This window comes from Nerophis lumbriciformis, linkage group LG32, assembly GCF_033978685.3.
Source record: "Nerophis lumbriciformis linkage group LG32, RoL_Nlum_v2.1, whole genome shotgun sequence".
Lineage (NCBI taxonomy): Eukaryota > Metazoa > Chordata > Actinopteri > Syngnathiformes > Syngnathidae > Nerophis > Nerophis lumbriciformis.
The window spans coordinates 24888730-24901791 of NC_084579.2; the positions used below are offsets into that span (position 1 = coordinate 24888730).

Sequence of the window (13062 nt, forward strand, 5' to 3'; positions counted from 1 at the left end):
ACAATATAGGGAAACAACTACAAATGTGCGCTTCATTCACTAACTGTGTTATAAAAAAGATCAATTAGAATAATACATAATGTTGGATATAGAGAACATACAAACACTTTATTTTTTAAATCACAATTATTGAAATTCTACGATTTGGTGCATTTGCAAACAGCTAAAATTATGTATAAAGCAAACTATAACCTGTTATTCAAGAATGTACAACAATTCTTCTCAACAAAAGAGGAGAAATATAACCTTAGAGGAACATCTAATTCAAAACATTTGTATAACACTTAAAACCTTTAGTATATCAGTATATGGAATTAAATTATGAAACGGATTAACCAAAGAAATCAAACACAGCACCAATAAGATTCAGTTTATGAGACTGTTCAAACTACAAGTGTTCACAAAGTACACAGAACAAGAATTATGATGAACATCTTGAACCCTTTTATTCTTTTTTTCTTTTTTATTGAGACAAAGATTATTTATGTATTTAATATTTGTATGTTTACTATGGTATATTATTTATTCATCATTTATTTGTTCACTGTTCTGTTACAGAGAACAAGGAAATTGGATAAAACTGCTATGTATGAAAAGGGGTAGGATTAAATAAGCTCTGCTTCTTCCTACTCCTTTTTGGACATGCTGTAATGGAACAACTGGAATTGTGTGATGCATTACATTGTATCGTATGCATGATCGAAATAAACTGGAACTGAACTGAACTGAACCACAGAAGAGACTGTGCAATTTAAACCAATTAGAACGTAAGGCGGGTCTTGGTATCTCTCTTTCACACACCTCAGCTGTTTGTTGTTTATGATTGGTTTAAATTGCGTGGTGTCTTCCGTGGGTGGTTAAATGTAAGCACACCTCAGATACGCACACGTAGATTGTGTTATGTTGTGTTTACCATGAATTGATTAACGTGGACCCCGACTTAAACAAGTTGAAAAACTTATTCGGGTGTTACCATTTAGTGGTCAATTGTATGGACTATGTACTGTATTGTGCAATCTACGAATAAAAGTCTCAATCAATCAAACGCACACACTTCTGAATGCGCGTACACGCTGTATTTCACAATCTGGATACACTTGCTCACATCTTACATGGCAGAAGTGTCGCAAAAGTCAAGTGTAAGTTGTAAGCCAACAGACGGTTCTTTCTGATTCGGGACAGACAGACAACTTAAAACGCTGATCTGATCACACACACTAGGTTTGATGTACAGACACACACATTAGTACACATGTGAACTGGATTACACACGCACAGATTGAGATACACGTTTGCAAATAATTTTGCTACAATAACACTTACATAGAAGAACGATACACAACACAGAGCCGCAACACAGGCATCGATGAAAAAGACCACAGCCTCTGCCAAACGTTTAACACGTCCTCCTAAGGACCCCTTTGCTGTTGCCCATGGTGCCTGATGTAAAAACACTAAAGATAGATCCCTGGCTTGTAATTATACAGCTGGTCCATATTATATATTTTGTATTCCATATGTTATGAAATTACCCACACAAACCAAAAAAAACACATCTTTAATCAAGAATCAAAACAACCTTAGATAAGTATGTACTCAACGCATGCAGTTGTAAAAATCCATGCATTAAACATGACTATCCTAGCAGTACCCTTTGGGGCCTGTAACAAACAATTTATTATAACGCAATCAATCCAATTTAGCCTGTGAAATGGCATATTTACTTATAGGACTGGTGCTCAGCGGGGCCACCCTTCACCATTTACTTGTATTGTCATTGATGTCATGCATCAACACGCAGCAATGAGATTTACGATTTTTAGATATTTATGATCCAGCATGCAATTATGGTGCATCATTTCGGGGGCAATACAAATCTCTTCCACTTCAAGCATCAGCAAAAGTATTTAAAACGCCTGCACGTCTGGTGCTGACATATGCAGTGTACAGTATGTACAGTAAAGTAAACGAAGAGCTGAAAGGGGAACCAGGGGGAAATACACAAAACTGCAGGAGTTGAACTGCGGTCATGGCCCATAATAAAAATGTGATATGTGAATAATGTTTTTAAAGATGGGATGAACATTTTTAGATCATGTGATTGTAAAATAGTTCCCTCTTGTATGAATCCATTCTACCCCAGTCTTCCCAACATGATAACCTGGAAGCACAGTAGATGGTGCATTCCATGATCAGAAAGTCTACAATATTTACATGTTCATGTGTGATCAATAATGTGTTTCATGAAACGTTCAAACCATTGGCGTCATTAGGCTTTTTAGGTGGGCTAAATAGTCCATAAGGTTTCCTTTTGTGTTATTAATGTGTGAAACTGGTATATAAACATGGTGTAGCTCATCTCCTCTCAATGCAAGTGCTCCTTCAGCAGGAATATAAATTCTGTATTCCTACAAAATACAAAATCTGGCAAGACACTAACACACCGCAAGTCTTTTTTTTTCTTGTCATTAAATGTGTGTTTTTGTCCTTTTTGTGTTGAGCTGTTAAACAAATGTAATTAAAATAAACTAATTGTCCAGTCACACTACTGAAATAATGTTGGTCAAGTGTACACTTATTAATGGTGAAAAATTATATATGCAAATAATCGTGATTCATTTTGACTGAACTTTGAACAAAATGTGATCAATCGCAATTAAATATTTTAATCACATTTTATTTTATCACATTATCTTGGTTAATAAATGTTGGTGCTGTATGTGGATCTATAAAAGGCGCGCTTTGATGACTTTATAATGTCTTCATTGAGAGAACAGGGAAGTGTCCCCTGAAGGTTTTAGTCTCTACCAGAACGGAATTGTTGCAAGGAGGGTGTAGGTTGGGTTGCAGATTCCCAATGTGTTTCAAACAAATGTATTTTTGAACTTTGACATCAAAATTAATTTGCTCTCCACTTTTATGACGTTGTATTTTATAACTGACGGATTTAAATGAAATTAAAAAATATTTAGATCTTTACAAAAGCCTAGACCTTGATCATGTGGCCCTTAACAGGTTTATGCAACTGGGTTACATCAGGCATAAAAAAAAATTATCGGTAGACAAAACTATTGGTATGAGTGACTCTCCGCAGCGACCCCCAACAGCAATGTAATAGTAGTAAAGTAGTAAGTGAAAAACAAATGACCCTAAAAATCTCAGGCATTTGATGATACAAAACATGCTGACGTTCTTTCAGTATAATGTGGACCAGATGTTTTTTGTCTGCTACCGCGCAGATCTTTGTTTATAAGAATTATTTTTGACACATCTGGGGTTCCTCTGTGATTTTAAGACACCACAATAATTGATATAATGGATAACTTCATCCAGCAAGGTGTTTATTAAGACATTGGTAAGTCTGTGGGAGTGCCTTCGTGCACCACCCTAGCAGTGCCATGGCCGTACGACTATTAAGCTATTATCATTATTATACATCTAAGACCTGCTGAGCAAGACCTAGAGAGTGAAAAATACATTATTTTCAATGCTGTGACAAATATCAAAAACTTAAAACATTTATTTTTACTTAATTACCATAAGATTTTTTTTAATGTCAGGCTGACAATTAACCTATTTCCTGGAGGGTTGACTTTATGTCAAATATTGAAAGGATACATACATATATGATATATTTATATATAGGCTATTGACAATATAATGAGGTTGTCATGAGCTCACATGACAGTTATTGGTTTAATATACAGTCGCGATCAAAAGTTTACATACACTTGTAAAGAACATAATGTCATGGCTGTTTTAAGTTTCGAATACTTTCTACAACTCTTATTTTTTTGTGTTAGAGTGATTGACGCACATACTTGTTGGTCACAAAAAACATTCATGAAGTTTGGTTCTTTTATGAATTTATTATGGGTCTACTGAAATTGTGACCAAATCTGTCCTGTTACATGTCCCTTGGCAAGTTTCACTGCAATAAGGCACTTTTGGTAGCCATTCACAAGCTTCTGGCAAGCTTCTGGTTGAATTTTTGACCACTCCTCTTGACAAAATTGGTGCAGTTCAGCTAAATGTGTTGGTTTTCTGACATGGACTTGTTTCTTCAGCATTGTCCACACGTTTATGTCAGGACTTTGGGAAGGCCATTCTAAAACCTTAATTCTAGCCTGATTCAGCCATTCCTTTACCACTTTTGACGTGTGTTTGGGGTTATTGTCCTGTTGGAACACCCAACTGTGCCCAAGACCCAACCTCCGGGCTGATGATTTTAGTTTGTCCTGAAGAATTTGGAGGTAATCCTCTTTTTCCATTGCCCCATTTAAAGCACCAGTCAAGCATGGTGGTGTTAGTATTATGCTCTGGGCCTGTTTTGCCGCCAATGGAACTGGTGCTTTAAGTGGGACAATGAAAAAATAGGATTACCTCCAAATTCTTCAGGACAACCTAAAATCATCAGCCTGGAGTTTGTGTCTTGAGCGCAGTTGGGTGTTCCAACAGGACAATGACCCCAAACACACATCAAAAGTGGTAAAGGAATGGCTAAATCAGGTTAGAATTAAGGTATTAGAATGGCCTTCCCAAAGTCCTGACTTAAACGTGTGGACAATGCTGAAGAAAAAAGTCCATGTCAGAAAACCAACACATTTAGCTGAACTGCACCAATTATGTCAAGAGGAATGGTCAAAAATTCAACCAGAAGCTTGTGGATGGCTACCAAAAGTGCCTTATTGCAGTGAAACTTGCCAAGGGACATGTAACCAAATATTAACATTGCTGTATGTATACTTTTGACCCAGCAGATTTGGTCACATTTTCAGTAGACCCATAATAAATTATTAAAACAACCAAACTTGATGAATGTTTTGTGTGACCAACAAGTATGTGCTCCAAACACTCTATCTCAAAAACATAAGAGTTGTAGAAAGTATTGGAAACTCATCCATGATGACACATCCATGACATTGTTCTTTACATGTGTATGTAAACTTTTGATTGTGACTGTATATATGTATATATATATATATATATATATATATATATATATATATATATATATATATACATATATATATATATATATATATATATATATATATATATATATATATATATATATATACCAAAGGGAATAAGCGGTAGAAAATGGATGGATGGATGGATGGATATATATATATATATATATATATATATATATATATATATATATATATATATATATATATATATATATATATATATATATATATATATATATATATATATATATATTTCCTGTCCAGCGTGCTTATTTTTGTTTGCATTTCTTGTTTTCTTCCATTTTCCGCCACTTTAGTCTTCTTATGCCAACGCTGTCCTCTGGACAAGGCTTGAACCTTTTTGCTTTGAACCTGTGCTTCATGTGCACTTCCTGGTGCATTACTTTTGTTTTGTCAATGAATAGACTTACCTGCACTTCGCCTGCCGTCTTTGTATCCTGGGGTCTTGCTCAACACAATCATGACACAGGCAGTATCAATTTACAATCTGCATACATTACTGTGGCTCAGTGTTGGGAAAATTACATTGAAAAAGTAATTATAGTTTTATTGTTTATCTATTAGTTTCATTGAACGTAATTACTCCTTGATAAGTGTAATTAGTTACCAGGAAAGGTAAGTATTGAGTTACTTTTTTGAAAAATCTTCTATTGTCTGCCATGTGCTGTTGCCTGTTGAGAAATGTTTTAATGAAATTAGAAGGCAAAATGTCAAATCTATGACTTTGTGAGTGTGTCTTTTTAAAAGGCGGTGCCTGTTGAGTGACGCACGTGACATTGGTGACCGAGAGTGAAGTCAGTTGTACTGGCTCAGAGTTAGCGGTCTCGTGGATAACAACACGCCACATTCAAGGCCTCTTTACTACAAGGACTTTCCTGGGCTGAAGCCCGGAAGCCCAGTTTAAGGGCTCCCCTTCTTGATGACAAAATGCAATGGTTTAGGTGGACAGTGTGGCACAAATGGCAATAAAGTTGCTGCCATGCTAGCAACTTGAGGGTTCCAGGTTCGATTACATCCTAGTCAGACGTTGTGTCCTTGGGCAAGACACTTCACCACCGACACTGGTTTAAATATGGCTTTAAAAGATGTAGATAATGGGTTTCACAATGTAAAGCGCTTTGAATTGCTAGAGAAAATCGCTATATAAATATAATTTACTTCACTTCAGGGCTGCAACGATTCATCGCTTAAATCGAGTAATTTGATCAGAAAAAATAATTTTGTTGGTTGAATGATTCGTTTAATGGGTTTAACTAATAAAACATGATAAAATCCAGACCGCATCAAGTGCCCGAAACTTAAAATAGGCAGACATGGTAGCACACCAGAGCGGTGTTGTGCGAGTGTGTGGTCTGTATGACCGAGAGAGACGATAAAAAAAAAAAGACAATGAGGGAGAAAGAGGTAATAGAACTGTAAGAAAAACGGCAGGCGCTGTCAAAAGTTTGGGATCATTTCAAACTAAAACAAGAAAACGACAATGTTTGCATTGTGAGACAGAGCTGACATTCATAACAGCACGACATTGATGATGCAGCACGTAACCAGAAAGAACCCTGCATGTTGCACAGCAGCAAACCAGCAAAAACTAGGTAAATGCCTATTTTGTAATTAACGCCATCTTATATGTTTGACTTGCATTACAAATGTTTTATTCAAACACATAGGTTTTTTTTGTTAATGCTAATAAGTTCAAAATCCAAAAATAAAACACCACTCTTCCAATATATTTTCAAATGCTGATGTATTAATTGCTAAATACATTGTTATTCATTTTAGAGTATGTACAGTATATATAAAGTTTGAATAATGTGTTTTATTATTATTCAACAAATGTGTCAATTAAAAAAACATTAAAATGTGGGATAACAAGACTGCACCATCCGCAAAAAGCAGGTCACAGAGGAGCACCTCGGTCACCTTAGTCTTGGCATAGAGGCGTGCGATGTCAAGTAGCTTACCAACAGCCCTGGTGTGGATGTAGACTACCTCACAAGGACGCAAAGAGTCAATGTAAGGACGCACCCCTGCTTCACACTGCTGAAGTCCCTGTGTCCCTTGACCTTGTACAAGGTGACGATGTTTGCGTTTGTTCCGCATGTCCTTAGGGATGTGTTCTTCCTCCCAGTATCAGCAGAAGTTCCTGCAGAGGCTTGATCAGCGCAGGTTTCCCACTCTTCAGAACTTTGCCAGTATGCTGTCACTCCCTTTCCACTGGCAAGACAGTTGATTGCTTTGCTGAGCTCCTCCTCAGTGGGTGGTGAGTCGAGCATTTTACATTCATATACAGTTGTTATTCTTGTTTATTATTTGACTTTTGGGTGCTTAACTGTTTTCAATTTTGAATTCTCAAGCTTTATGAAGATTTATGAATGTCATTAAAAGTAATAGCCATCATCTGGTAGATATTTTTGTTTGTAAACATTCTGAAAGGAACAAAATAGTATGATTCGAATACAAATGATAAAATTATAGATTCTTGTTTTGTGATGATGATGGTGCTTATTTATCCAACAACTGTGATGGTGTTCCGGATAAATTGCAACACGACTTTCAATTACCCAGCACCCAATGGAAAATATGCAGCAGTAAAAGCATCCCTAACCCTGAAAGCACTGGGCAAAAACCCAAACATATCGATTCCAATTATACTAATTCCATACCATGGCTAGCGGTAGAGTAGATGGATTGAATTTGACAATAATCCATACAGGGAGTCAGTTTTGCATTTTTTTTAGCAACATCAGTTGTTTATTAATTTAGTTTACTATTAAATGTTGTCTATACAATAGTTTGTCAATATAACATATACAGTAATATGTAAAATATGATTCAGTGGTTTAACCAGAAATTGTCATGACAATCTTTGCATTTTGCTTCTGCTTTTGTCGTCTCAGTTCTCAGCTTATTGCCATACTGCTTCTCATGCTTTCAAAATAATATTCATGTATGTCTCCGATGGATTTTAATTTGTGGACTCAGACAGCTCATTTGTCTCCTCCTGTCGCTCCTCTTTCTCTAGTCTTTATGTTTCTTCTAGCTCTCTCTTCATGGTGTGTTCTCTGTCGCTTTCCCTGCATTCTTAACTTTCTCTTCTCTCTCTCTGTCAGCTTTTTTTTCTATTTCCAAAGCAAATTCCTTTTAAAATTGTGTCACTGCTGTTTGGTCTTGTTCAGCTCTCTGGGGCATCCAGAAAAGCAAGTGGTTTGGGTACAGAGGGTCCCCTCAGAACCAGTGTTGGGACTAACGCGTTACAAAGTAACGCGTTACTGTAACGCCGTTAGTTTCGGCGGTAACTAGTAATCTAACGCGTTATTTTTTATATTCAGTAACTCAGTTACCGTTACTATATGATGCGTTACTGCGTTATTTTACGTTACTTTATATGTAGTATAAAGTGTGTTTTATCGGAGCGCTGCTGTGTCATCGTTCTGATTCTTCTTGTGTCACAAGCCGGAGAAGAGAGACATGCGCTCTGTGTGGGTGTGTGTGAGTGTGGGGAGGGAGGAGAGGGAGGAGAGGGAGGGAGGGGAGGGGGGCGTGTCTGATCATGGCGGAGCCAGAAGTCGAGTTTGCTAACATGGAGATATTGTCACTACTTTTCTTTTGTCGAGCACAAAGAAAAGAACATTTTAGTTAAATGTAAATTGTGCTTTGGATCAAAGATCCCATCTACTGCCCAAAACAGCAATTCAAATCTGCTGAAACAAGCTACATAAGCAACATGCTTTGACGAAGCTAGTAAAGAGAGATAGAGACTCTGATGCCACTTCACCTCCACCACTTAAGGATTAAGTCTGCCTCTGCTCATCATTCAGCGCTGAAGGTACACACTCTGTCAATCAATGTTCCCTCTAATTGTTCATGTGTGTGAGCAAACGCAAAAACTCCCTGAGCATTGAGTGGAGCCCATGTGAGCAACTTTAGACGTGCACACTGTGGCTACACCAGCAGCACACCTGTCCCAAACCTGACTAAATAACAAGTTCAATCTCCATCCATCCATCCATTTTCTACCGCTTGTCTCTTTCGGGGTCGCAGGAGCCTATCTCAGCTGCATTCGGGCGGATGGAGCTGAGAAGTCCCCCCCTCATCACAGGGCCAACACAGATAGACAGACAACATTCTCTTATTATTATAATCAAATGACAGCAGTCATTTCCATTTCTAATATAAGTGTTTAGGCCCACTTACAATGACAATAACAACAAATATTGTTTTTCATGAACTGTGTACTTGTATTGTTTGTCTGGGTGGAGGTCCTGCTTTGGAAATAGTTTGTACCCCTTTCATTTAGTTCCCATTAAAACATTCACATGTTACACAATGAGATGTAAGCAGGGGATCATGTGTACATTCCTGCAACTTCCTGTTTGTAAAAAAATATATTTTTATTAGTATTTATTTAATATACTAACAGCATTTAATGATTAATATTTATAAATTAAGATTCCTAATAAATGACACTAGAATAAGCACACATTTGATTGGTAAATCATAGTGTAACGACCTGGAATTACACTTTATGTGTGGTGTTGGAGTTGTCCGACTTTTTGTGTGGCTGTAAACGCATCACTGGCTAAGTGCCATATGTGCAAGTGTTGGCACACGTGAGAAAGAGCGAGTGGCTGCTGTTGATATAACAAAGTAGCTTTTGGTCTGGTTTGTACTGCAGAAAATGACCACTTTTGCTAGATGTCATTTTTTTTACTAATGTTTTGGTGATGTGTTTATGGCCGACAATAAAGAGTTTTGCTCAGTAAAGAAAATGCCTGGTTAGGCTTTGTGTATGTAGTGTGTGCCTTTCTTGGTTTACATCTATGCTGTTATTATGCTGTTTGTTACTTATGTACGTTATGTTGCAGCTATTTAAAATAGTTTTGTCAATTTGTTCTGGCCAGAAACAAATTGGCCTTTGTAACATATCTTTGTCTTTGTGTGTTGTATGTAGACCACATTGCTTAGCAGAGGTCAGTGATGCAAATGCATGTCAAGTTGATCAACAGATTGTATTATTCTCCAGTGCAATAACAGTACTGAACTGAAGGCTAAAAGGGCATAAATGGGAGCTTTAAAAAAAAAAAGAAGAAGAAATAAAGAAGTAACAAGTTACTTTTCACAGTAACGCATTACTTTTTGGTGTAAGTATCTGAGTTAGTAACTGAGTTACTTTTGAAATGAAGTAACTAGTAACTGTAACTAGTTACTGCTTTGCAGTAACTAACCCAACACTGCTCAGAACAAAGGGTGTCAAGGATGAGACTTGAATGTGTTAGGGTTCTAGGAAAATCTCAAAACCAGTTTCTGGGGAAAGCTCGGGATATAGATTTAGGGCACTGGGCGAGAGATTAATCTGAAATTCAGATGGATTGAACAGCCTTTGATTTTACAGAGAGGAGAAGCCTGTCAGATGACAAATTAAGGACTTTCATGAGGACTGAAAAAACTGATCATTTGGCTTGAAAAGCTTGGTTTAGACATCAACAAGTATCTGACCCTTACTAGACCATGGAGTGAAGAATAGATCTTTGAATGAAAGTTAATCTCGAAAGTTCAGTTCAGTCCATGGGGAGAAGTGACTATAGCCTGTGACTATTCTACTGTAGTTCTGGGTTTGGTATTTTTGCTGAGCTGCTCATAAGATCTTGTTGGTGTCTCTGGTAGTGTCACGACATATTTTAGATTGACTGATCAGGTATGGGTGTGGGGGATTAAAAATGTGTGTCTCTACAGCGGAATCATGATGACGTGAAGGACAACCTACCAGCAGCTTTCTATAGGCTTCTTGGAAGGCATCAGCCTCTTTCTGCACTTGAAGGATCCAGGCACTGGGCTCAGCCCCCAGCACCATGTTGATAGAGTTGATCCCACATGAATCCCTTTGCTTGGGAACAGATGTTGGGGATCTTTGCATGGTTCCGTCTTTGTGCGTTTTGGAGCAAGCCTGCTTATTAGCATTTAAATCCAACCTCGAGCAAGATGATTTGATGACGGCTTGGGGACATGTTTTGAATTCTTGATTTTGATTGAGACGTTTTTGCAGGTTCTCAACGTGATCAGTCAACCACTGTAGGTTATCTTCACATTCTGTCAGCTGGACCTTAAGCTGACCACATCGCTCTACCTCCAGCCCTAGCTGTGCTTGCAGAAACTGCTTCTGGTTGTAAAACACCTCTTTCTCCAGTCTGTGTTCACTTTGAAGCTTCTGTAGCTCCATTTGCAAGGCCCTATGCTCTTTTGACGGTTTTTCCAAGTCTGCAGAAAGATGCTGGTTCTCTCGGCGTATATCCTCCAATTGTGTCGTTAGAAGCCGCTCTCGATCTTCCAGCTGTGCTTTCTCATTTTTTAATCTGAGGTAGTCACTCATGCTCTCTATTTTTTCCCTCAGTTGCGCGTTCTGTTGATTTAGCCAAGAGGTTTTCTGTTGTGCAGTCACCAGTTTATCCTGCAGCTGTCTCACCTCTGAAAAGATTGTACTGTGTTCCTCTGCTCTGGCGTTAATGGAAGTTAACTCTTTAGAAAAGTGAAGGATTTCCAGTACCGTTCCGTGCTCGCTTTCAGTGATTTTCTCGCGTCTGATGTAGTTTTCCCTCAACTGGAACTCATACTTGGATAGTTCATTCTGCAGCTTGTGGTCATGTGTATCCTTCTTTGCTTTCGTCAACAGCTCTCTACTCTTCAGCAACTCTTTACTGATCAGAACATTTTTGTCATGTATTTTACAATTGTTTGTAAAGGCCTCAATGTTCCTCCTCAGTTCATTTACTTGATGTTGCATGGCTTCCATTTCTTTCAGTAATGTCTGTCTCTCTTGTTGTTCTTGCTTTCTTAATCTGTCTTTCATGTCGTTTTCCTTGGCGCTTAATTCATTTGCCTCTATTTCATAGGTCTTTTCCAGTTCTTGTCTCAGTGTATCAAATTCTTTCTGAAACTGAACTTTTACTTCCATCCTCATCTTGTCTATTTCAAGGTCTATGAAATACTGCATTTTACCATAAACGTCCATCTGCACCGGAGTTTCAGTTTCCCTTTTGTATGCATCCAGCTTGGTTTGAAATAAGAACTGGTCGCCCTCTCTGCTTACATCAAATTCCCTTTCAGTCATTTTCATCTTCACAACTTGTGACCCAGCACCGCTTGCGGTTGTTGTCTGAGTGGCAGCGTCATAGTGAAGATGAGGTGTGTGACACTGTGTCACTTGTGTCAATAGGTTGATTAAAAATCCTTGATCTTTCTGCTCTTCATTCATGAGAAGAGCTGTGTAAAGTGATGACTGAGGGCTAAGTTCAAGAAATTGAATAAGAGCTTCTTTCTTAAAAGTCTTCTCCGTGTCCAGGTAACTTTCAGGACGGAATACAGAAATGGTGTACTCATACCCTGAGCGATGAAGATAATCAGCAACTATGAAGTTACACACTGACAGTATATTGGCGTCTGTTTTCACAGGAGCTGACCTGGGAGCTGGTTTACCAGTGAACGCTTGAGGTTTTGTGCGCAGTTGGCTTTTGAGCATTTCTTGCACTACCTTATCCTTAAATCTTTTGTAAAGTCTCTCCCTTAGCTCATCGTTAGACAAAAAATCTTGATTGGCTGAGAACATCATTATTGTCCAGTCTGATTGGTCCCCAAGCTGTGCCTTGAATAGTTTTGAAACGTCAGCCAACATGATATAGATTAGAATGGTGAAAAAAAGACTAAGCTCAATAATTTTCCGTTGCTTTGTTTTATGACCTCATTGAAATCAAAGATGTGAGGTGCATCACAAAGCTTTGTACACAGGCTTGTTGTTCCCATGGAAACTGCATGGCATTCTCTACATTATTCATGGGTCAGCCAATATACTACAGGGGCAGACAGGGGAAAAAACACATCAACGCCAACTGGTAGCTTGTGTAGCTCGTCACCTGATTTTCAAGTTTACCAATGGGTCAAAAAATATTTTATTGTATACATATATATATATATATTTTAAACTGTTTGATTTGGACATAATACCTTTGCTGTATTTAATGACAAACTAGTAGAAAATAGCATAAAGATCTGGGAATCTGTTGTGTAAATAAAG

General features: G+C 37.8%; 1 protein-coding gene across 1 annotated transcript; it reads right to left on the bottom strand.

Annotated features, from left to right (window-relative positions):
• Positions 1–7272: 7272 nt before the first annotated feature.
• Positions 7273–12641, bottom strand: LOC140677469 (centriole and centriolar satellite protein ofd1-like). The gene has a single exon (XM_072912068.1). The coding sequence runs from the start codon at positions 12598–12600 to the stop codon at positions 10633–10635; it is 1968 nt and encodes a 655-aa protein (XP_072768169.1). The 5' UTR covers positions 12601–12641; the 3' UTR covers positions 7273–10632.
• Positions 12642–13062: the final 421 nt, after the last annotated feature.

Coding starts and splice junctions, on each gene's coding strand:
- LOC140677469 (XM_072912068.1), bottom strand. CDS start 12,600: ATGATGTTCTCAGCCAATCAAGATTTTTTGTCTAACGATGAGCTAAGG.